Source organism: Hemitrygon akajei, chromosome 6 (assembly GCF_048418815.1).
Source record: "Hemitrygon akajei chromosome 6, sHemAka1.3, whole genome shotgun sequence".
NCBI classification, from domain to species: Eukaryota; Metazoa; Chordata; class Chondrichthyes; order Myliobatiformes; family Dasyatidae; genus Hemitrygon; species Hemitrygon akajei.
In genome coordinates this window covers 150,361,523-150,387,238 of record NC_133129.1, presented here as the reverse complement: position 1 = coordinate 150,387,238, position 25,716 = coordinate 150,361,523, and the positions used below count along the sequence as shown (strand labels likewise).

The window sequence follows — 25,716 nt, the reverse complement described above, 5'->3', positions numbered from 1 at the left end:
AATTTGATTGGTAATTTGAAACAAAAGGTACTGAATGTTTGAGGGAAATTCTGGCTCAAGAGCTGGTGCAGTACGAAACATGAAATGATACATAGACTGTATACTCTGCACTGTAGTACATTAAGTTAACCTGGTCAATGACTTATCTTCCAAAGCTGCCTCCGAAACCCAGCAGTCTGTCATTGCGTCTGAGTAGTACCATAGACAGGAGGACCCTTAGACTACCACGCCTGTCCAAAAGACACAGCCATGATGATGTGTTGCTTCTGTCCCACCTTAGTGTGCCCTCTTCCCCCACCAGCCTCAACGACGACAGCATAAGCACCACCAGTGAGCTGCTGTCTACACGCCGATCCAGGAGGATCCCTAAGGTGAGAAATCTCCAATTGTTTTATTTTGATAATGTGTTGGAAAAACTATCATTGCTGATGATTAGTATTCAGGTACATATGACCATAAACGAACTTAGTGATCATATCTGAGTTTCAGCACACGTTCTATAGATTGCATTGAAGGAAATGCATTATAAAAGATCTGATGGCGAATAATTCACTAGACTTCCTAAGTAAGTGTGGATAATTGTGGCTGATGCTTTTATCTGGATCCTGGCTCACTGCTCCGTTGCTCTGTTAGGTAAAGTGTTAACTGCAAGCTGAAAGAAGAAATTTGGAGTTCAAATGCGGGTCACAAATGTTTTTGCTGCAAGAAGGGTCAAAAAGGCTCTCTAAGTGTTGTTCTGCATGTGCTCTTGAAGTTAGCAATGAATCAATGTACATTCTGAAATGTTTGAGGATCTTTTTCTTGGGAGTGAGTGATAAAGGAAGTGGAAGCAAAGGTGGACTGGAAAGAGTCAAATGTTATTAAATCAGTTTCAGAAGAGTAGGAGACATTAGAACACAGTAAAGAACAGCACAGGAATAGGTCTTCCAGCCCACACATTTGCGTCAACCGTGATGCCAATTTAAACTAATCCCAGCTGCCTGCATGAAGCCCATATCCCTCTATTGTCTGCTTGTTCATGTGGCAGTCTGAATGCCTTTTGAACTTTGCTATCATACCTGCTTCTACTATCTCCCGTTAGCATGTTTTCAGACACCATTCTCCACCCTCTAGTTTAAAAAATACTTGCCTCACAAATTTTGTTTTAACTTTCCCCCACTCCCTTTAAACCTATGTCTTCTAGTGTTTGAGATTTCCACTCTGGGTAAGTCTCTGACTATCTATGCACTTTTATCAGGTCATCCGATAACCTCCTGAATGAAGAGATACGTATGGTTTGAGCTTCCTTCCTGAACAGTTACACTACATTGCACGCTTTCAGTTATAGTTACTCCTGTGAAATCAGTAGATGTGTCCTTGATGCCAAGCTGGGATGACAGAAAAGGGACAGTATTTCAGATACTGAGAGTTCAATATTGCAGAATCAGAATCATCATCACATTTCATATCACCAGCATATGTCAAGAAATTTGTTGTCTTTGTGGTATATATGTAGTTAAGTGAGTAGTGCAAAATTAAAAATAAAAAAATGTAGTGAGGTAGTGTTCATGGGTTCAGTGTCCATTCAGAAATCAGATGGCAGAGGGGAAGAAGTTATTCCGGAATCATTGAGTGTGTGCCTTCAGGCTCCTGTACCTCCTCCCTGCTGGTAGCAATGAGAACAAGGCATGTCCTGAACGATGGGTCTCCTTAATGATGGATGCCACCTTTTTAAGGGATCACTCCTTGAAGATGTCCTGGATACAATGGAGGCTAGTACCCATAGTGGAGCTGACTAAGTTTACAACTCTCTGCAGCTTATTTTGAAAGACTAGAGGAGGATATTACATACAAGAATAAAATGTAAAAGAGAAAGAAAGGATCTTAAAAACATTGGCAAGTGAAATCAATGAAAATGTCAAGTTGTTTAGAAAAGAGTAATATAACCAAGAATAGATTTGACCTGTTAGAAACCAATAAGATAAACTCTATATTGAGGCAGTGGACAAGGGGTTGTTTCGTACTGAATACTGAATGTGTCTGTTTTCACTACAGGCTGCACTGCAGAGGAATATGAACTATTAAAGAAGATAACCATTTTGAGAAAGGAAATATTAAAGGATTTAGCATCTTTGAAAGTAAATAATTTCAGAGTCAGTCCCAGATTAAATGGACCCTGGGGTTTTTGAGGACAGAGAAGGTTGTTCCAGTTCAACTAAAATGAATGTTTTGATGAGGTAACAAGGGGGGGTTAAAGGGGGTGACACTTTCAATGTAATTCACAGAAATTTGGCGAAGTCTCATATGCAAATTGGACTGAAAAGGAACTTGGATCCAAACTGGCTGATTGTTTAAAAATTAGTTAGCTGTGTTTTTGTGGCAACTTTATCCAAGATTACTGTTTCTTGGCTGCTGTGGACTTGATGGCATGTTGAATCATAGAAATCGTAAAAGCCTGAATCAGTAAAGGTTGGGATGAAAATGAGGAATGTGCCTTATCACCTCCTGTTCATGCCCCTGTGTACTGGTTTTTTGAACCCCATTGTTCTAATTCAAGGAGTTTGAAGCCACGTTTTCCTCACCACCTTCTTTAGAGGAGAAGTTCATCTGGCAGGATAGAGGTGCAGAGAATCTGTGCAGTTGTTCCAGGATCATGGGGAGATGATAGGCTAAATTTTCCAGTTACAGCAATGCTATTTCTCAACCTAATTTCAAGGATTTTTGCCAACCTCACTATAAATTCTCCCTTTCTTTCTGGAAAAATAGTACGAAGTGCAAGATGGGATCTGACTTGCTGTTAGACCAAGCACTGAGAAATCTCCAGCCTTGGCTGTATGGAATAAATATTTTAAGGAACAGGAACAAGTAAGACGAGCAGAACAATAAAGTGGTCTGTTGAGGCAGAATTTCAGATCAGGTTGAGCCTGGGCATGATGTTACTGGTGTCCTGATGAAGAATGTCAAAGGATTCCATGAGCATTTGTTCTAACCGGCTGTTGTACTGCAGCCTGCTGGTGTGGTGTGGCAGAAGATGGGCCAGCGAGGCCTGTAAGGGAAGTAAGAATTTGTACAGCAGGGGTGGGGAGCAGTGAATGGATTGATCAGGCAGTGTCATCTGAGGTCACTTGCAATCTAAAGTAATATCCCCATACAATCAAACATAAAGAGGTGTTTTGTACTTCCAGCTATTTCTCCATCAGATTGCAGATAGGGTTTTATATGCTTTTTATCCACTGCTATCTGCTGTTTCTCATGGGCTTGTTGGGTGCCCATTTATAAGCCTGACTGAAAACTGAATCAATAGGCAATTATAGGAGAAGGGAAAGAAAATAAATATAATTCCATCAAGTCTGTTCTAACATCTGGTACTTAAATGACTTGCACCTTATTTCCACTCGCCTGCATGGATTCTATAACTCTTACTACCTTCTAACGAAACTAATCCATCCTGTTCCTAAAATTTTCATTTGGTTGAACTTCAACAGCATTCTGCGGGGTTCAGAGTCACAGATTTCCTTTCTGCCTCATGTTAAGAAGCACCTCCATAGTGCGTTCCCTTCATTCCGCCCTCACCAAACCTGGGAAAGAAATTCAGCCCCTTTGCCAGCTTTTTTAGTCGATGAATTTGCAACGTTCCCAACACGTTTGCTCTCTGGCAGTTGATTTTATTTTTCCTCGGGCAGATGAGAGTGGAATTCTTGTGTCACAGCACCTATAGCTCTGCACTGCAATCAAATTGCTGGCACATTCCCTCAAATTCTTTAAAAATGTGAATATAATTTGAAGTTGTGCTGAGCATGTAAGGACCAGACAGGATGGAGAAGAGCAGTAGCCAGAAATCCAATTCTGCCTGCTAGCACTTTATACTAGCTTTTGAAATTTGTTCTCTTAAATTAATTGGGATGACCTTCATAGGTAGAGTACAATGTGCTAGTCAAAAATATAGTTTAATGAGACTGAGTGAAGATGGATTTGTACCCTTCGTTGAATGGGATTGGGACGCAGCGAGGGACTGGGGGACAAGACAACTGTAAGGCCAGCAAGAGCTGTGCCATCTGGAGGTCAAGAGAACTCTCAGAAAAATCACAGGCACCTTTCTGGCATCTGGGACACGTGGCGCATGTGGCAAGGTACACAAACCATAACCGATTACAGGTCTGGCCTGTGCATCGATGACAACGATGCCTCCCTCCCTGATAGGCTGAGTGCCTTCTACACGTGATTTGGTGCAATGAATGATGTGACATCGAGGAAGGAACAGGCTGCAGCTTAGGTGAGGAGGATCATAGCCAGTATAAGTCCACAGCAAGCTATAGGGCTGGGCAGCATACCTGCTCAGGTGCTGAGGGGTTGTGCGGCTCAGCTAACAGAGGTTTTAACGAGGATTTACACAACAGCCCACCCACAGCCCCTGCAGGCTCCAAGGCAGCCATCATCTGGGACTCTGGTGTCCCAGAGTGCAATGGTAACTGTTGAGTGGCACTAACCTCAACAATCATGAGGTGCTTTGAGTGGCTGGTAATGGGTTGTATAAAATTCCCCCTTCCAGCTACATCAGACCCTTTCCAGTGTCTCAAACCAGCCCACTGGTGATCCCATAGCCTCAGCTCTTCTCTTCCTCCTGACCCATCTAGAAAACAATGCCTCATATGCCAGGATATTGTTCATTGACTTCAGTTCAGCATTTAGTACGATCATTCCTCAGAGGCTGGTGCGTAAACTGCTCTCGGTTGGACTCAACACCCCTCTCCGTAACTGAATATTGGACTTCCAGACAGAAAAAAGGCCCAGTCAGTCTGACCTGGCGGCGACATTCCAAGCTCCATGCGACCACCAGGAGCATTGTATACAAAGGGCCTTAAGCATCATTGAGTATCCCCACCACCCCTCCGGCAATCTCTTTGATCCACTAGTGTCAGGAAGGAGACAAACGAGCATCAGGACTAGGACTGCCGGACTAGGCAACAGCTTCTCCCCCCAGCCTGTGGAAGTATGAATGCCCTCCCATTACCAAGGTCCTGTCACTAGGACAGTGAGCTGTTTACTGTTTACCAGTGTTGCACACTTAATGTGCATTTTGAATTATATTTATTAATTTATTTGTGGTAATATTTCATTTTATGTGCTGTGTTTGATAAATTTATTGTGGGTGTACCATGGTCCAGAGGTTGTATATATGTACAGTCAGATGACAATAAACTTGAACTTGAGATGACCATGAAACAAAGGCCAAAGTTTTAATAGCCAGGGATGTTATACAATTGGTATTTATGATTTAGAATTCATTGTCTGAATGACTAATGGAAGCAGATTAAATTGTTGGTTTCAAAATGAAACAGATGGAACCCTGCACTGGACTTTTACTGTAATTGTAACACTTTATTTTACAACACACACAAAATGCTGGAGAAACTCAGCAGGTCAGGCAGCATCTATGGAAAAGAATAAACAGCTGACGTTTCAGGCCAAGACTTGTCATCAGGACTGAGAGGGAAGGGGAGAGATGCCTGAATTAAAAGGCGGGGGGAGGAGGAAGAGGCTTTCTGGAAGGTGATAGGTGAAGCCAGGTGGGTGGGAAAGGTAAAGGGCTGGAGAAGAGGGAATCTGATAGGAGCGGAGATGGACAATGGGAGAAAAGGAAGGGGGTGGGGACCCAGGGGAAAGTTATAAGCAGGCGAGAAGTTTTTGGATTCTGTTTTCCTTTTTATTGCCTTGATGTACTTAAATATGGACTGATCTGTCTGAATGACACAGAAACAGAAGCTTTTCTCTGTATTTCAGTGCATGTGACAATCATAAACCAATACCAAAACCAGTCAAGACCACAATTCTACAGTGTTATGGGAAAGGGCCAGGAAAAGAAATTGAATTGCATCCTCGTGCAAAAAGCCAGCATTCCTTTGTGCTGGGGTTATTTTTGTTTTTCTCTGTTCAAGCAAAATGTAAACATTAACTTCAGAAGCCTTATTACTTAGAAAAAGGAACAGTAAATCCATTTATTCAAAGTGAATATAAAGCAGGGATTTAATTAATAATACCTTTTAGTTAATAACTTTTTAATAATTTGCTTTTCAGTATTAGCACTTGTGATTGGCATCTTATGGTTTTGTATTTAGTAAAATATTGCTTTGTTGCTAAAAATAATAAATATAGCTTATAAATAATATGTAATTTGAGGGTTAATTTGTGTTAATGAAATAGCAGACCCAAAATAGAAACTGAGTAGAAGTTAATAATTAAATACTTTTACTTTTTTTTAAACTTTCATAGCTTGTCCAGAAAATTAATGGCATCTATAGTGCAAAGAGAGGGAAGAAAAGGCTGAAGAAATTGTCTCTGTCAAATTTTGAGAATGCATCTCTGCGAGGTAAGAGGATGAACTATTATTAACAACTTGTCAATATGATCAAATTAAAAACATCCCTCTCTTTCAACAAAAATAAGAGTCATGAATGTTGGGTAAGTCAACCACGGCCTGGTAGCAAACCTGGCAAATTTTTCTTGGAAGCTAATCGCAATTTCCCTCTCTCCGATTGTCTGCTACTATCTTTCAATCTTTATGAAAGATTGTAGCAGACATTCTGCATAATTAAAATGATTAGTCAATAATAAAGCACAGATTGTCTACTTATCTTGCTCCATATTTCCCATCCCTCACAGATCTTGGCATTATAATCCTAGTGGGAATAAACCCAAATACAGAATAACAATCCATTTGTCACTCAGATGTGTAGACGTGACAGCTCTGTGGAACAGAGCTCATCACAGGCAGATGTTTTGGAATTGAATTTTCATTTGCCCATCTAACTCAATTTGAAATCATTCAAATGTGCTACCTCCTCAGAAGTTAAGTGCAAAACTTAACAAAACTTATTATTCACAGCACTAACTGTGATATAGTCTAGAAGCAACAACAAAGAAAAATTATTTGGAGAACATAGAACAGTGCAGCACAGTACTGGCCTTTCAGCCCACAATGTTGTTCATACCTATATAAACATAACTCCACAAACAATCTAACCCTACGCAGCCCACAATATTTCACCTTTGCTTACATCCATGTGCCTATCTAAGAGTCTCTTCAATATTCCCATTATATCAGCCCGTACCACTACCTCTGACAGTATGTTTCAGGCATCCATCACTCTCTATTGGAAAAAAAACATTCCTTTGACACTTCCCCTAAACTTCCCTTGACTCATGTCATCTGGCTTTGCCCACTGCAGCCCTGGGGAAAAGGGTTTGTCTGGCCACTCTATGCTTCTCATAATTTTATACACCGTATCTGCCTCTCGTCCTTCATTGCTCCAAAGAGGCAGAAGTCCCAGCTTTTTCCTCTTCGATAACGAAGAGATTGAGGGGAATTAAAGAGAGGTATCATCGTTAAATGAGAATTGCTTCACGAATCATTTCACGGATGCCAATTATTTTCATGGTTCCAAATTTGTCACCATTATTTAATAATAGTGTTGTTTTAAACTGCTCATAAAAGATCTAGTTATTAAATGTATTTATTTACTGAGATACAGCACGGAATAGTCCCTTTGAGCTGAGCCAGCCAGCATCCCCAATTTAACCCTCGTCTAACCACAGGACGAAGTAACCTACTAACTGGTATGCCTTTGGACTGTGGGAGGAAACCGGAGCACCAGGAGAAAGCCAGTGCATTCCACGGGGAGGATGCACAGACGTGTTATAGACGATGTCAGAACTGAACTCCAAACTCCTAGTTGTAATAGTGTTACGCTAATTATTACACTCCTGTGGCATTTGTTCTTGAAAATGTAAAAGTTATTCAAAATATTTTTAGTCTATTTAACCTATGTAGCTTTCTTATGACATAGAAAAGGGCGATTTAGCCCATCAAGTCCGTGCTGGCTCTCAGCAGAATCCCATCAGTCCTGGGCTCCCCCTTCTGACTTCCCTGTACTCTACTTCTCTGATTCTCCTGTCTCCCACTTACTCTAGGGGTAATCTGCAATAGCCAGGTAATATCACATGGAGAATGTTCAGATTCCACAGACAGCACCTAAAGTGAGAATGGAATCTGAGTTACTGGAGATTTGCAGTGGCAGCACCAATACCACCTGTGCCTAAAATGGCAGTCAGACCCCAGGAGTCGAAGTGCCATTGATGTTGTATCACTGGCAGTACTTATGGCTCCAGGCTTGATTTCCAAGTGATACCTTGCCATATAGAAATGCCCACATCTCCTCCAGATCACTGACACTGGCATGGATGAGAGTAAATGCTTTCTGTGTGGAGACTAACAGTTCCCGTTCTAATGCACTTCCTGAGCAGTTATGATGCCAGCAAGTGTAACGACAATCATTGCCACACTGTTAGTGTCATTTCAACCAAGAAATGGTTTGTCACTTGGTTAAGGCATCTTCATAAGGGATATTTATACACGAAAAGTTTATGTTCTTCAGGCATGCTTCCAATTAATTTCTTGTTTTTTTTTTCAATTGCTAATTATTGTGAATGAGAAGCGCAGTCTAACCTACTGCTTTACACACCATTTCATTAAGATGGAAAAAAATCCACTGTCAACATGTTTTTAAGGCCAGAATTTTTATAGCTGCTACAAGACTAATAACTGTTTAGTCTAAGATCTGGAATTTTTTTTTCTGAACCAAGTTTTGTTTTGGCTTGCTGGAATCCTCACTCAGCTTCTTTATCTCTTTCACAGACGAGAACAGTGAGAGTGAGAGTGACTCTGATGACAGGTTTAAAGGTAAGAGGTCATAATGCCTTGGAGAGAATGCACGGGGCTTCCTTAGTATCTGTGCAATATAGCCTTTCCTGCTTAGCAGATCAGCAAAAGACAAATCTTAAACTCCATGAACCACAGATTAATCCTTGTGACAACTTGCGCATTCCATTTTCTTTGATTGCAGGGGGGGAAAAATCTATGAACTCTTTTCAGATTTAATTTTGTTTTACAGCGCACACTCAACGTTTGGTCCACATTCAGTCAGTGCTAAAGAAAGCTCCCAGTTACCGCACATTAGAACGGGAACTTATCGAATGGCAAGAGCGGGAACTCTTTGAATATTTTGTGGTGATTTCATTAAAGAAGAAACCTTCAAAGAATACTTATATTCCTGAAGTATCCTATCAATTTCCAAAGGTAATTGCTAAAGTGTAGAAGAACCCAATGATTTATTTTGTATGTTTTACACAGATTGGAAAGATCGGTCTTTAAAATGTTCGAAAATGAGAACCCACACAATTGCATAAATTCACTATGCTTAGTAGGTAATAATTTTAGTTTCAAGCCTCCTGCTAATATTTAATTTCCTCTTAAGATTTTTGTTTAAAATTTATGTCCTTAATATCAAATTCACTGAGAAAATGAAACGTACAATAATAAGTTTCGTATTCTCAGGATTGTGTCAGTTTATTGGCTTTTCCCTGAGTATGTCCAAAATTGTTTAGATTTTAGCAGCTATTCCCACATCTTAAATTTCTGTGTGAACTACAACTCAAAGTTATCTCAGTGAATAGGCCAGAGCAACAGAGGAAAATAAAGGACAAGTTTGAAAAAAAACTAGGAAACTGGGCAATTAAGGAAGCTGGCAGAGATAGCAAATCTAATCCAAGAACAGGCAGCAGGAAAAATAGCAGATAAAATGTCTAACTGTAAAATATAAAGCAATTATTAAAGGTCTGAATCCTTCATATTAGCAGCTTGTTTTCATTAGTAGACTGTAGCTATTAATTTAACATTTGGCTCTAATTCTTCAGCAGACCAATTTATCTTCCTGAGCTTGAGGTTTTCCAAAAGTGTTTCTCACAATGTGGTTAAAAGTAATTTTGTATGTGTGGAAAGTATGAGTGGTTCTGGAAAAGGAAATAGCTGTATTCATTGTTAAGGTGTACTAGTAAAACATTTCACTTGCAACTAACTACACGTGATCTGCCAAATAGGAATCCATTTGAAAATTATACAACAGTTAGTTAGTTTGAGTAAGCAGATATCTGTCCAAGTACAACATTAAAATGGTTCTTCCAAAAAATGTAGTGCCAGTACATTTACTGATGAAAAGTGCAAGGCAAAATAGCCTACGAAAGTGTTCACAAAATTTGTGCCACGTTTATGCCATCATGTAAGCAGCTTTCACAAGAAAAACATGCAATAACCACAGTTTTTACAAGAAGGAACACAATTTGAAGAAAAGAAATCCATTTCAGTGCAAAGTGATCAGAGTTATAGTGTTGCTAAACAGCAGTGATTAGTGCTTTGCCCGTTGGTTCACAAACTGAAGAGTTGAATCAGCTGCTGTTGAGTCTACAGGCATTCTTTACCATCTGACTGATGGTAGCTGCAAGAACAGAGTGACAGACAAGATATAGGAGCCCAATAATGAAGAAATCCATGAAAACTGGTTAAGTTTAAGTTGGATATCTTAGATAGTATAACGTGTTTGGTAATAGCTTTATCATTTGGTTCATCTGTGTACCATTGTGATAAGACTTTAACTATTGATGGGATAAATATTTAAATACCAGCATGCTTTAGAGCAAGGATTTTGGAGAGGAAATCGAGCAGATTCAGAGCTACCTTGCTACTATATTTTAAACTGTTGTGGTCCGTGCCAGTCGGAAAACCAAGCATTCTGAATAAGCTGAGTGAGCTGCAGGTGGACTTCGATAGGCTGCCAGTTATGGAACACAGGAAATTGACTGGCTGTTATGTGGAGCCAGCTGGCAACCCTGATCTGGAATGACAAGCTCATATTCGACTTCTGATATGGAATACTTTTCCTGGAACCACAGCAATAAAAAAACCCCCTGAAGATTTCTATGCACAAAAGGCACATGCAGAATCAGCCCATTTTAACTGAATTTCTCATTTGTGATGCCACCCCATTTATAGGGCTTGATATTGATATTCAGGTGCTTTTTTCAGATTGAAAACTTAGATAATGTACCTGGCATATAGACAGACAACTGAAGATTAAGGTGTGAATATAATTTTACACTAGCATGCTTCAATCATATACATTGAAGCACCAACCAGTCTTTCCAAAGGTTCATTAAGTTGTCCAGGTTAGTTCAACTTCCCTCACTTTTTCATAGCTGTGCAATTTTTAAAATTTTCAAGTATATGTTTAATTCCTCTCTGGAATTTACTATTGAGCCTGTTTGCATCAGAATGTCAGGCAGGACAGATCATTAAAACTTACACAAATAAAATCTCCCCTCTGCTCTCTGATCATTTTGCTAATTGCTTTAAATATACAGTGGCTGATATGCCACCAATAGGGGCAGTTCCTCCTGTCTACAACATCTAAACCGTGAATCTGAGTGCCGTATTTTTGAGATAAAGTGGGCTCCTAAAAAGGTATAAAATGAGGTAGCAGTGAATCTTGTCACATTTTGAGGAAAAGAAGCAAACAAGCTTACAAAATAACTACAGATCTTCCAATGGCAGACTGCCAAAGGATTTTCAAATAGGCCACTACTCATTTTTTAAAGAATATTTTAATTACATTGCACATCAGGAAAGATGATCAATAATGTTCTGACAAGGAATCACCAGCCTGAAACGTGAATTCTGTCTCTTTCCACAGAGGCTGCCTGACCTGCTGAATATTTACAGCATTTTCTATTTTTATTTCCAGCATCTGCATTTTCATTTTGGTACTCAAAAAATCAGTTTTTTTTTGTTTTCCAGACTTTAACAGCGACTTTGAAGATCATCCTTAATATTAAAACAATTTTATTTATTACACTCACCAATGATTTACTCAGTCAGTGGGTAGTTCAATGATTATGGTAGTCAATATTTTTTACTCAAAAAAAAAAAGAATTTACCGGTATGTATTTGTAGATATTGTTACAATATAACAATGTTTCATTGTTAGTTGTGACTATTCAGTGTTGTCCCATTAGCAATTAATAAATGATCACTTAAGCTGTATTAAAGAGTCAGAGGTTCATTTTATTGTCAAAGTATACAGATACAATACAACTCTGATGTTCTGTTCTCTACACAGCCACGAAATACAGATAAACATTGGTATTTGTTGAAAGAAAAGACATCAACTCTCTCCCAGCACAAAAAAGAAAAAGAGACAGAACTCACAAACCTCCAAAAAAAACCCACCCGCTGCCTTGCACAAAAAAACTAACAGGTTGCCCACATGGAAGACAGCAGCTGGAACATCAAATACCCCAAATCCCCAGCCCCCTCCTTCGCAAAAAGAAGCAATGATAAAAATAGCACCACTAAGTTTTGTGCTGTTAAGTGCTGCTAAGAAAGAACTCTGTCACCTATGCTGAGTTATAAGATCATAAGGCATAGAAACAGAATTAGGCCATTCTGCCCATCGAGTCTGCTTTGCCATTCCATCATGGCTGACTTATTATCCCTCTCAACCCCATTCTCCTTCCTTCTGCCCGTATGCTGTGATGCCCTGATTAACAAGAACCCATCAACCTTCGCTTTAAATATACTCAATGATTGGCCTCTGCTTCCTTCTGTGGCAATGAATTCCACAGATTTACCACCCTCTGGCAAAAGAAATTCCAACTCATCTCTGTTCTGAATGGATGTCCCTCTATTTTGAGGTTCTGCCCTCTGGTCCTAGACTTTCCCACTATAGGAACTATCCTCTCCGTATCCACTCTGTCTAGGCCTTTCAATATTCAATAGGCTTCAATGAGATTACCACTCATTTTTCTAAACTCCAGCGAGCACAAGCCAGAGCCATCAAACGGTCCTCATACGTTAACCTTTTCATTCCCGGGACCATTCTCGTGAACCTCCTCTCGATCCTCTCCAACTCCTGTGCATCTTTTCTTAGATAAGGATTATACATAAATGTACTCTTAAGGTTTGACAATGTTATTATTAGAATTGTTGATGGTGTCCAGGTTAAATAACTCAACCTTTGCTTCTCCTCTACAGCTAGAAAGGCCAACAAAACAAGTACGTGAAGCAGAGGAACGACTAAAAGCAATCCCACAGTTCTGCTTTCCCGATGCCAAGGACTGGAGTCCAGTATCAGATTTTACCAGGTAAGGAAGCGGAAATTTCTTTAAATCATTGCAAGAGAAAAATCTGTAGGCAAGTCTTTTGCTACAGATACATAAAATGGGATTTAAGGTCTCTGTTGAGGTAAGATTATTTTCACAAAAAGAAAAGGAACATTGTTATACTTTTCCATCAAAATCTTTTGCACATATTCCACAATGAGAAAGTCATTACATCAATAATTTAATAAAGAGCTTTGATAAAGCATTTCAATTTACTTTAGAGAGGTTTTAATGAACCATATATTCCCAACAAGTCAGTTAATTTCTTGTTCTAAAAACAAATATTAGACCTTATACATTTTCTGATTTCTTTGCATTTGATAAAAGAGAGCTTGAAGAAAAGGCTAGAGCATAGTTTTTAAAGTTGTACACTTTACCCAGACACACTTTACCCAGCTGTGTCTTCCCCTCTCCTGCTTTCCAGAGATCTTTAATTGAGGCTGATAAAGATGGGTATTGATGGCATCTGATTACTGGTTGGCAGGGTATTGTTTTTTCTATCCTTTCAAGAAAGAGACAGGTTGGAATTTAAAACTGTGTCTTGGTATTATGTGAACAACATAACATCAAGAAAGTAAGTGTATTCACAGTGGAGAGTTCGGCCTGAACTTTTAGCCCATATATCTGCTGGCACAAAACCAACATCAGATTAGACCGGCGTTGTCTACTTAGGCCATTTCCTCTGGGCATAGTTTTATGAAGTTTCAATAAGCCCTGTAGACCATAAGACATAGGAGCACAATTAGGCCATTCAGCCCATTAAGTCTGCTCTGCCATTCCAGGTTGGTGCAGAAACTTTAATTCTAGTAAAGGGGGGGGGGGGGTAAAAAACCTTACAAAAGCTTATGTCTTTATAATGTCTTCTACTCTTCACATTTGGAAATATAAGTTATACAAAATTAATATATTTATCGGGGATTACTTTTCTCTCTAGATTTAAAATTAAGGAACTAAATAAACCTCAAAGAAAGTAAAAATCCCCAAAAGATTACTAAAACTTATCAATACTTCTGTATACAATATATTATAGAGAGAGAGAGAGAGAAAAGATAGAAATAAGATAGATCAGTTTTGAACTTTAATCCATCTGGCAGTTCGGAGCCCACAACTTGAAATTGTGTTATTTAACAGGGCAAGTTAATTACAATGTTAGTGAGAATCACAGTGGTACAAGGAGAATTCACCACTGTTTCTCCATGGACCTTGCTTTTAAAGAACTCATTGTGATTGTCTGTTTCAGTGAAACATTCTCATTCATGCTGACTGGGGAAGATGGCAGTCGACGATTTGGTTATTGCAGACGATTATTGGTGAGTATGATTTTCCATGGCTGATCTTTCTCCTGATAAGCTGAGTCCCACTAACCCTGCTCAAAGAGGGACATCAATTTAAAATTGCAGCCTACTTACTAGCCCAGACATAATGCCATTCATATTTGATAAAGTGGGTACTTCGGCAAATTTGATACCGAGAACCAATCAAATTGGCCAAATGTAGATTACATTATGTGGCGGTCTGCCGCTTCTCCATTCCTACTCGTGATACTGACATATAGCCAAGTGTTAAAACACTCCCTGCAGTGACAAAGTGGGATAAAGTTAAATTAAAATCTCACGGCAGATAATCTCAATGTTTTTGCAGTAGAGCCCCATACGATTTGATCGAGTCCACTTCCCTTCAAATAGGTTGTGACGTGGATATCTCCTTGTGTAAAATTGTATTGTCCATGTGTGAGCAATGTGGGGAAATAAGGAACTCAATAAATCATCAAAGGAAAAAATCCTCAGGGAATAAATACCATGTTTTGACAAATTGTAGAATTCATTGCTCATCTCAGATTATTCAAAAACATTATGGAAATTGGTGTGAAAATAGCTAGAATGAAACTGTGTGAAAACAGTTCTATTTTAATATCATGGTCTGTCACAAAATTGCAATTCCCATCACACAAGTCTGAATCTCTATTATTGAAACGTTAAATCTCTTTTTGGTAGAGGGGTGATTTTAATTTTAAATGGCAAATAATTGAAAGATGGTTTTCAGACGACCTGGTTATGTGAATCACTGAAAGTTAATATCTGGGGACAGCAAGGAATTCAGAAGCTAAATGATACCTTTGATTACAGGAGGATTTGAATAAATGAATACAGACTCTTGCCCTCATTATATACAGTACCTAACGAAATGGCCACTGAGTGTATGTTCGTGGTCCACTTCAAGGTTGTCAATTCAATATGTTGTACTTTCAAAGATTCTCTTCTACATACCTTTGTTGTAACGTGCGATTATTTGAATTACTATCACCTTCCTGTCGGTTTGAACCAGTCTGGCCATTCACTTCTGACCTCTCTCATTAACAAAGTGTTTTCACCCACACAACTTCCACTCACTCTCTCTTTTTGTTTCACGCATCATTCCCTGTAAACTCCAGAGACTGTTGTGGGTGAAAATCCCAGGATATTAGCAGTTTCTGAGATGCTCAGATCACCCTGTCTGGGACCAACAATCATTCCATGGTCAAACATTCCCCTTTCTCATGTTTGGTCTGAACAACTAAACCTCTTGTCTATGTCTGCATGCTATTTTGCATTGAGTTGTTGCCACATGATAGGCTGTTAGATGTTTGCATTAATGAGCAGCTGTACGGGTGTACCTAATAAAGTGGCCACTGAGCACAGAGTTCTAAGGCGAAGGCGGCCACATCTAGAATGGAGTGTACAGGTCAGGTCTTCCTGCCTCCTGACGAAAGGATGACAGCTACAGTTCATTCCTCAGATATAAGATTTGCCATGTGAGGAGAGATTAAGCAAACATGGTCTTTGGTGACTTTAACATAGAATAACTGATTTTGTTAAAATTTAGAAAACAATTAAGGCCTGTAACTTTGGCATTAATTGTTCTACCTGGGCTGTCCGGAACCAGAGTCTTAAAATAAGGTGTTATTTATTCAGGACAGATAATATCTGCTTGAGCAGATAATTCCATCAAAGGTGAATCTTTGGAATTTTGTACCCAGAGGGCTGTGTACATTCATTGCTGAGTATGTTCAAGACAACTTTGATAGATTTTTGTTATCAAGGCATATGACTCAGGACAGGACAGTGATGATGCGGTAGATCAGACACAGACTTATTGAGCAGGCAAGCGGGGCTGAATGCTTCTTGTGTTAAAGCAAGTTAATTAAAATGAAATTAGATGTTGGTTGCAGCAAATCAGTTTGATTACACTCATTCAAAGCAGACTTTAGGTGGATCATTCAGGCCCTCTGCTTGTAAGCTGGAAGTTTCCAGGTATATGTGGCGAGATTGCTTTAAGAGAATCAGAGCAAAGTGTTGGAGAAAGCTGGAATAATGAATCAGAGATGAGATTCCGACAATGTCATGACATCTGGGAAATATGTTAGACCAGTGATCGCTATAAACCTACCGGACTATCATTAAAATCCATCAGATTCAGTAAAACCAGTTATTGTGTGCAAGTCTGCATTGAACCTGGGAACCTGGAACTGTGTGGAAGCTACACTTCCAGTTGGTCTGCTCTGCCTACCGAATGGCATTTTGCCACCTCCAGCAGCAGAACTGTGTCAGAGGCCCTGTATACGTAACTTTGATTCTGTATGCATCCTAGCCATTTCCTTCATTCAGAATATTGGCAGTTAGGTCTGGACAATCCTCAAATGACCCAAGGAACAGAGCTTTGGAAAGGAGAGGAAATGCTAAGATATTCATAATTTTCTTTATTTTTCCTAACCCGGAAAATCTTGAGATTATAATCCATTTTTAAACCACGGGACAGTGAAGCAGAGAATGCTGAAATTCCTCATTTCCCTCCGATACAGCAATCTTGCCCTAAGGTCCTCGGCCTTGTACTCCAGCAACTGTACATTCACTAACTAGATGGTGGGTAGAGCAAGTTTCATGCCCTGGCATTTTAGCCTGGGTTGGAGTCCTCCCCTGCTTCCTCTCTTTCAGCTGTGGTGATGTACCTTCGTTCGCTTTACCAACAGGCTTGAGAGCTAAGTCAGCCAAGTCCTTCTGAACACCGTGAAATTGCTAGTTCCCTAAGATGGTTCAAAGGCATGTTACTTGAAGAGAAATTACAGGCTGCAGATTGCAGTGAGAATAGAAGTATACTTGGACATTTTGTAAAGTGTCCACAACACATCTCTGTGGTTCACCAGCGCCATTTTGTCATTTATAATGAATAAATGAAATCTTTGAACATAAAGACGTCTGTAGCAAACAAAATAACTTTTGAATCTGACCAGTTCTTGATGAGATATTCTGTATTTCACTGATCAGATTTGTCTGCGTGTAGGTTCCTTTCATATGCACACAATTAATGTAAAGGTACTCATTAAATTGCATTGCTTTTCCTGTTGGTGGTATTAACATAGTTTGCAATAAACTTTCAGCTGTTACGTCTTGAAAAACTTTGTTAGGGGGTATGGTCTGCATGTGGTTCCATTTACAGCCATACATGACTCCTGTGTGACTGACCCTATTTTATGCCTACAACGTAGGTGGTCAGCAAAGAAAATTGCCCAAAATTTGCATTATTGCTTGCAGAATCAGAGCCTTTATTTTCCACTGTTAACAAAAGCAAGAACTGAAGTTTAAAATCCTGAGTCAGAGAAATTATGCATAAGATCTTGAACTGGAGAAACTATGTCCATGTTTTTGTAGAAATTAAATTTTACTGTGTAGCAAACAGCATTTTATTAGAACTGGTTCTGCTATAATAAAATATAATATAAGGAATCAGATGTGAATACATCTGTCGGGGCTAGACACAAGCAATATAGTTGGGGCCAATGGTCACCACACTGCCTGGAATATCTGTTTTTCATTTTCTATCATCATTCCTTGAAACTTTCACAAAAGTAAGTTTAAAACTAATTGCAAGAAATTGGCAGATTCAACAAACTTTCAGCAGGAAATTGGATAATTACTTGTAAGAGAAAGAATTGCAGGGCTGTTTGGGGGAAAGATGAAGGAGTGGATCATTTGAATACATGATGTCTTCCTTCTGTGCTTTAAGATTCTGCAGAAATTCTTTCTCTCACATGAATTCAAAATCTGCCATGTAATAACGCATAAGTGTTGAAGACTGCATTCCAACAGCATGTCACAAATTAAGTTCAATGAATGTGTGTTACGGCATTTAGTCTATTGACGGAGGACAACACTTTTGCCACATTACTTTAAGAGATTTCAGAGGCCCCTGTTTGCTCTTTGGTTTGCAGCTCCAGTGAGTATTGGGGAAATTGAGCGCAGGTCAGGTTGGTTAACAACATTTGAAAGGCAGCAACGCCCTTGTTTGTTTCCATGTCTGGAGCATAGAAAAAAGAATGAAATGGTCATGTTTTCAATTGGACTTTCCTTTGTTCCCCGGACTCTGCATCAGAGTCCATGGGCTCAAGCTTGATTCCACAGGAACACTTCAGTAAAATATAGTTAATGAACTTTAAACCATTGTTCTTTCTGTCCAGACAAATGCAAAAGATGCTTTCCTTTGATTTTGGTTTTATCAATCCAATATGGCATGTGATCTGCGCACACACATTTGTTGGGCATATCACATTGGACACCTCATTGCTAAATAGTTGCTCAACCAAGGCCTGGAGGAGGTTTGCAGAGAAGGGAGATCAGATCAAAAGACACATGGGGAGATGAGGGAACCCCTTTTCTAATGCAGAAGGTGTTAATGATGTGGAAATTACTGCTGGAATATTTGTGGAAACAGAATAGGCTAGAACATTTAAAAGAGAGGCATGAAAACACTTAAGTGAAATTAATTTGTGAGGCTATGGGGAATGTGCAAGGGAAGGGAACTGAAAAGTTAGCCCTATAAAAAGCTAGGATGAACTTAATGGGCCAAGCGGCTCATGGGTTGCATTGGTTCTGTGATGTTGATTTGCATTCAGTTTGTATTACATTACTGCCATAATGTAATTCAATTCAACAGCTAACCTTACGGGACAATAAACATCCAAACCAAATTAACATATCAAAGTACACAGACATTTCAACAAACTATCCTTGTGTTTTCCCCTGGTCCACTCTGTCTTAACCTATTTGGTACTTTTGTACAGTTCTGCCTCAGTGGCAGCAGAATAGGTGTTGAGTCATTCAGTGGAGGACATTTGTACTTGAAGTTCTGGGGTTGCAAGGGTAGGTTTCTCTCTCCGGTGTTTCAGAATGAGTACTTTGGTCTGATCAGGCTACCTTTATTAGGCAGGAGTGAAAGTACTGTTGGAGTAACAAAGTTGGGGTCAGAAATACAGCCATCCTGACAGATGATACAGGATTTGCTCTCCATGGAGTCATCCTTGGACGCCTCAGTGTCCTAATAATCTTTAGGCTATCTTGACTGCTGTAACACTCTCTGAACTCTGTTCTCTGGGGCTGCGATTGCAGCACCTGTGTTTGCATGGCATAGGCTGTGCTTTGAAGAGTTAGTATCTGTGGCAGCACCTGGACATTAACCTGTTTTTGCTTAAGAAGTTGACACATAGCCCAGCAGACGCTGAATTCTAGTTGTATTCATAAGTGTGCTGTATAGTTCCCCACCACGTCCACCATCAAAAGAGCTCCAAGCTCTGCACAAAGCCAGAAGCCCTAGGTTTGTGCTGCACTTTCCCCAGCTCCTCAGCCCTGTCCACAGATTTCTGGCAGGTCAGCCAATGGGCCGAAGATCTCACTGTCCATATCCATCGACCTGTGTGATACCATCCAGAATGGCCAATCCGTTTTCTCTGCGACCATAAAGTAGTATGGTTACATCGCTGTCAGATGCTGCATCTTGAAAGAGAGGGAGAAGCATATCTGTGACTTGTGCACAATGGTGGAACTGTTGTGAGAGTGTGCAAGGTGTAAACCTTACGGTAGTGTAATGTAAAAAAGTGCAATGTTTGCTGTTAGATCTGATGCCCATCGGTAGGGATTAGTGGAAAATAATCAATGGGTGTGGTATTTTGACCATGAGGCTCTGATATAGCTGGGGAGTATACAATACTTTAACATAACCCAACTTTTGAAATTCTGTGGCATTGTATTCAAGTTCTTATGTCCTGTCACTGCACCTTAACCTCCACATCTGGGAGCCTCCTTGCCTTTTATGGCATTAGGACATCCCACCTACCCACCCCAACATCCCATAAAACACGTAGAGCACGATCAAAATTTCTATACCCACAGTTTCTTATGCATTATGTCCCAGACCAGCTTCCAGTCTGCCTTGCCAGTCCCTGCTGTAGCCACTATACATCTTTAATAAGGTGGCACAACATCCTTGCTGAGACTTGTGAACAAGGTGATTAATCAGTATTGGCTGTAATCTGCATACTGTGGGCTTGCAGCCTGAAGTAAGATTGCTGGGAATGGAGCAATTGCTGGGTGTGGGTTAATTGTGTGCTGTAAACCTTCACATCTATCCAATTTACATCTGATCTTCTATAATTTACATTTTTACTTGTGAAATAAGTGCCTATAATGGTTTTCGTATGTTCATTAGTATTACTTACTGTATGTTTCATAGTTACCATGCAGAATACCACTGAGCATTTGTAAGTAAGTGATACCTCCAAGCACAGAAGCAAAGCTGCATTGAAATATATTGGGGTGTACTTTTACTTGGTCAAGTGGGAAAAAATCCCGAATCTTTCATAATTTAAACTTTGCTTCCTAGTAACGAGCATTTCTGCAACTGAATAAGAAATGAATCAAACTCATCTGGGTTAAGATTGTCTATTGTTGTTCTTTTCCCATGGTATCTTTGTCACTGATGCATGCGGTCACATACAGTTTGTGCTTGGCACTCTTGAAAGATAACACTATTCCACTTCACATTGATGTTCACGTTCAGTGTTTTCATCATTTTTGATTTGAAAGGCAGAAATGTATACAAATGCAGGAAGATTTCCCCAAAATGGTGTTATAAATCAATATTTCTTATTAGATATGCTCTCAATATTTCTTTCCTCCAGTGTTGATATTCCATTCAGGGGAAAAAAAACTGAATCTGCTGTTAACAACACACAGATCTGCATGTTCTTTAGTTTTATTTCTGTTCAAGATTTTGTAAATATCAAGGTGGAGAGTGGAACAGCATGAGAGAGCAAGTTCAAGTACAGCTGTACTCTCAAGTAACTGTTTGGTTTCGTGTTGATGCTAGCGCCATTGAGTGTCAGTCATCACAGAAAAAAATCAAGTTACAGAATATGATCCCCAAAACGCTGTTATAAAATTCTTAAGTTCTTATGTCATTAAATAGATTTTGAAATATTCAATAATCCAAATTCAGCCGTCTATGCTAAGTTGTTTTGGAGTTGTAGGATATCTTAAAAAGATAGCTGTTTACTGGCTTTTGTGAGATTTCTAGGTAATATTTGTTGTTTGTATAATAAAAGAATTTGTAATTAACTTTCCACACAAAGATGTAACCCTCACATCTGCAATGTAGAATGTTGTTGCAGTGTACTTATTGGCAACTGAAAATTTCCACCTCTAACAGCCATGACTGAAATCTTATTTTTTTCAACAAGATGTAACGGGTCTCCACATTACAAACCTAACTTTCAGAAGTATTTGATAACTATATAAGGAAGTGTGGTTAAAACATTTCTTTTGAGTCTTCTGGCTTCAATATTCTGACTCGCATGCATATCTGCAACAGCCATAGTTGCAGAAGGCCGCACCAGTTGCCTGGCTGATGCCAAGTGGTCCGATATTTCACGGTGCCTGATTGCTGTAGACCATGGATTGACTAAGTTAGTGCAACTTATCCAGCAACACTACAAACCATTTGTCGTGTTTGAACACTATTAACCAGCATTAGAATGATTAGATGTCATGAGGATTCTTTCATCTAGAACAGGGGGTTCCCAACCTGTGGTCTGTGGGCCCCAAGAGTGAAATTAATTTCATTTTCCTACCAGTAGGTTGTACAGCAAACACAGCCTTTTCCGTACAGTTTGCTGTATTGGCCCATACCAGCTTGCATTCAGTTCTAAGTAAGCACATTGCCAAGAGTTCATGAATGATTCTACCTGCCACTGTGGCTCACACCTGGTCGGTCATCCCCGCCAACAGTATCCAGGATGGTAGACTTATTATTCAGGGGGATGGCTACAGGGGTGCTCTGCACTACCTGTCTACTCACCTTCGCTTTCCCCCCTGAAGGCTGTGGAAGTGAGTGAGGTCCTCAATGAATACTTCTCTTCGGTATTCACCAATGAGAGGAAACTTGATGATGGTGAGGACAATATGAGTGAGGTTGTAGTTCTGGAGCATGTTGATATAAAGGGAGAGGAGGTGTTGGAGTTGTTAAAATACATTAGGACAGTTAAGTCCCCGGGGCCTGACGGAATATTCCCTGGGCTGCTCCATGAGGTGAGGGAAGAGATTGCTGAGCCTCTGGCTCGGGAATGTGTCCTCGTTGCCCACGGGAATGGTACCAGAGGATTGAAGGGAGGCGAATGTTGTCCCCTTGTTCAAAAAAGGTAGTAGGGATAGTCCGGGTAATTATAGACCAGTGAGCCTTACGTCTGTGGTAGGAAAGCTGTTGGAAAAGATTCTTAGAGATAGGATCTATGGGCATTTAGAGAATCATTGTCTGATCAGGGACAGTCAGCATGGCTTTGTGAAGGGCAGATCATGTCTAACAAACCTGATAGAGTTCTTTGAGGAGGTGACCAGGCATATAGATGAAGGTAGTGCAGTAGGTGTGATCTACATGGATTTTAGTAAGGCATTTGACAAGGTTCTACACGATAGGCTTATTCAGAAAGTCAGAAGGCATGGGATGCAGGGAAGTTTGGCCAGGTGGATTCAGAATTGGCTTGCCTGCAGAAGGCAGAGGGTCGTGGTGGAGGGAGTACATTCAGATTGGAGGGTTGTGACTAGTGGTGTCCCACAAGGATCTGTTCTGGGACCTCTACTTTTCGTGATTTTTATTAACGACCTGGATGTGGGGGTAGAAGGGTGGATTGGCAAGTTTGCAGAAGACACAGAGGTTGGTGGTGTTGTGGATAGTGTAGAGGATTGTCGAAGATTGCAGAGAGACATTGATAGGATGCAGAAGTGGTCTGAGAAGTGGCAGATGGAGTTCAACCCAGAGAAGTGTGAGGTGGTACACTTTGGAAGGATGAACTCCAAGGCAGAGTACAAAGTAAGTGGCAGGATACTTGGTAGTGTGGAGGAGCAGAGGATTCTGGGGGTACATGTCCACAGATCCCTGAAAGTTGCCTTCAAGGTAGATAGGGTAGTTAAGAAAGCTTATGGGGTGTTAGCTTTCATAAGTCGAGGGATAGAGTTTAAAAGTCGCGATGTAATGATGCAACTCTACAAAACTCTGGTTAGGCCACACTTGGAGTACTGTGTCCAGTTCTGGTCGCCTCACTATAGGAAGGATGTAGAAGCATTGGAAAGGGTACAGAGGAGATTTACCAGGATGCTGCCTGGTTTAAAGAGTATGGATTATGATCAGAGATTAAGGGAGCTAGGGCTTTACTCTTTGGAGAGAAGGAGGATGAGAGGAGACATGATAGAGGTGTACAAAATATTAAGAGGAATAGACAGAGTGGATAGCCACCACCGCTTCCCCAGGGCACCACTGCTCAATACAAGAGGACGTGGCTTTAAGGTAAGGGGAGGGAAGTTCAAGGGGGATATTAGAGGAAGGTTTTTCACTCAGAGAGTGGTTGGTGCGTGGAATGCACTGCCTGAGTCAGTGGTGGAGGCAGATACACTAGTGAAGTTTAAGGGACTACTAGACAGGTATATGGAGGAATTTAAGGTGGGGGGTGTTTATATGGGAGGCAGGGTTTGAGGGTTGGCACAACATTGTGGGCCAAAGGGCCTGTAATGTGCTGTACTATTCTATGTTCTATGTTCTTAAATGACAAAGACTGGAATGATTAAAAATAGTTAAAGTATCAATACATTGAGCTGGATTGATAGGCAGAGAACATTCTCAGGGCTACAACTTCAGTGGAGATTTAGCAGAATCCCTGTTTACCAAGAGAAACGGGAATCTTGCAGCTTTCCGGCGCGACTTAAGTGCATCATGCAGAAATTTCAGATCTCTTGTTTTACTTAATATATTCACTTAATGAAAAGAAATGTAATGCTTCATTTTTGTTTTCATTATTATAAACTTTCCAGGGTGGAAAATGTTTTTATTGGCATATGCTGTGGACAGCTATGAGCTGGGGGTTGTCCAAAGCCCCTGGCAAGGTGTCGACATTCCAGCAGTCTTGACAATATAATTTTAAGCAAAAATTTTACTTAGTTGATTTAATCAGGCAGAGCCTAAGGGAGCAATTCAATTCCTAATAAGGGAAAGGGAATCATCTCCTAAGTCAAATGTGAACTCCACCAACTAGCCTTAGTCTATTAATATCTTCATTAAAATACACTTCCTAGCAACCAAATGTAACATTTATCAATAGCTGCAGTCAAGGCGCACAAGGTCATTGCAGCTGTGAAATATTAATTTTTCTTTTTCTTAATCTGTGAATATGGCAGACACTTTGCTTCTCCCCTCATTGTCTTGGTACTAAAAATAATCCCAGTGCAACATTACTCACCTGTTTTCATTCTTACCCCAAACTTCTAAATTGTGGAATTTCTAATTCCTTTAGCATTTTCTTCTATTTCTCACAATCTGTATTTTAGAATTTATTTTGCATTTCCTAGTCACCATGTCTTTCATTGCTATTAAAAATTGGAAAAGTTAAGCGCAGTAGAAATACAGCCATGGTTTCAATCCATGCATTACAATAATTCTCCCTTAATAAGTCATTTTTCAAAACATTATTCAAACCTGGAGTACTGAGCTCAGTTCTGGTCACCGAGCTCTGGAATAGGTGTGATAATGCTGGAGAGGGTGCAGAGGTGATTCACCAGAAGATGTCGATTTAGTTAAGAGGTAGTTGATTTAGATTTGATTTGAGGGGACCTTTTGCACCCAGAGACCTGGAAGGCACTGTTGGACAGAGTGATGGGAACAGAATCACTGATAATCGTTAGGAGATGTCTCTATGAGCACTTGAAACACTTTGACATTAAAGGCTACAGGCTAGTTAGAGAAAGATGGGATAAATGCAGGTGGATGCCCGGTGGTTGACAGGACATAGTGGGCTGAACAGCCTCTTTCCATGCTGTATGACTCTGTGTGTCGTCAAGACACTGAAGTGAATAACATTGAAGGGCAACTCAGTTTTTTAACCATATAACATGTAGGCTTAATACATTCAGACAAGTATTAATATTTTTTATACTTTGTTTTCTTATAATTACAGCCAAGTGGAAAAGGTCCTCGCTTGCCAGAAGTTTATTGTGTCATCAGTCGCTTGGGCTGCTTCAATCTCTTTTCAAAGGTACTGTGTGACAATTGAGCAATGAGATGTGAACTGGATCTTTGACTTTAATTATGAATGAAAGAATTCCATGAATTTCAAATGTGGGTTCTGAGGCAATCTTCCATTCCATGGGAAGAATGTTGTTCTTTGAACTGTGTCTAGTGTGGGTTTCATCAATGTTATTCACAGAAAACAAGGGTTTTCCAAATCCAAGATCTTTTTGAAGAAAACTCCTTGTCACCTGCCTTGCTCTCCTGCTCTCGTGGACTCCGGTAAACACAATTACAAAGAAAGAAAAACCTAAATTTATGCAATGCCTTTCACAA

The 25,716-nt window shown here is 40.0% G+C and overlaps 1 protein-coding gene across 5 annotated transcripts in view; it reads left to right on the top strand.

Moving 5' to 3' along the window:
* Positions 1-25,716, top strand: part of dennd2b (DENN domain containing 2B) — a 438,424-nt gene that overhangs the window by 315,832 nt on the left and 96,876 nt on the right. For all 5 annotated transcript variants that reach the window (XM_073049545.1, XM_073049543.1, XM_073049547.1 and 2 more), the window contains 7 exons: positions 156-371; positions 6,250-6,346; positions 8,672-8,716; positions 8,928-9,112; positions 12,899-13,008; positions 14,267-14,336; positions 25,331-25,408. In XM_073049545.1, the coding sequence (XP_072905646.1) occupies positions 156-371; positions 6,250-6,346; positions 8,672-8,716; positions 8,928-9,112; positions 12,899-13,008; positions 14,267-14,336; positions 25,331-25,408 (801 nt within the window). The remainder of the gene's footprint in view (positions 1-155; positions 372-6,249; positions 6,347-8,671; positions 8,717-8,927; positions 9,113-12,898; positions 13,009-14,266; positions 14,337-25,330; positions 25,409-25,716) is intronic.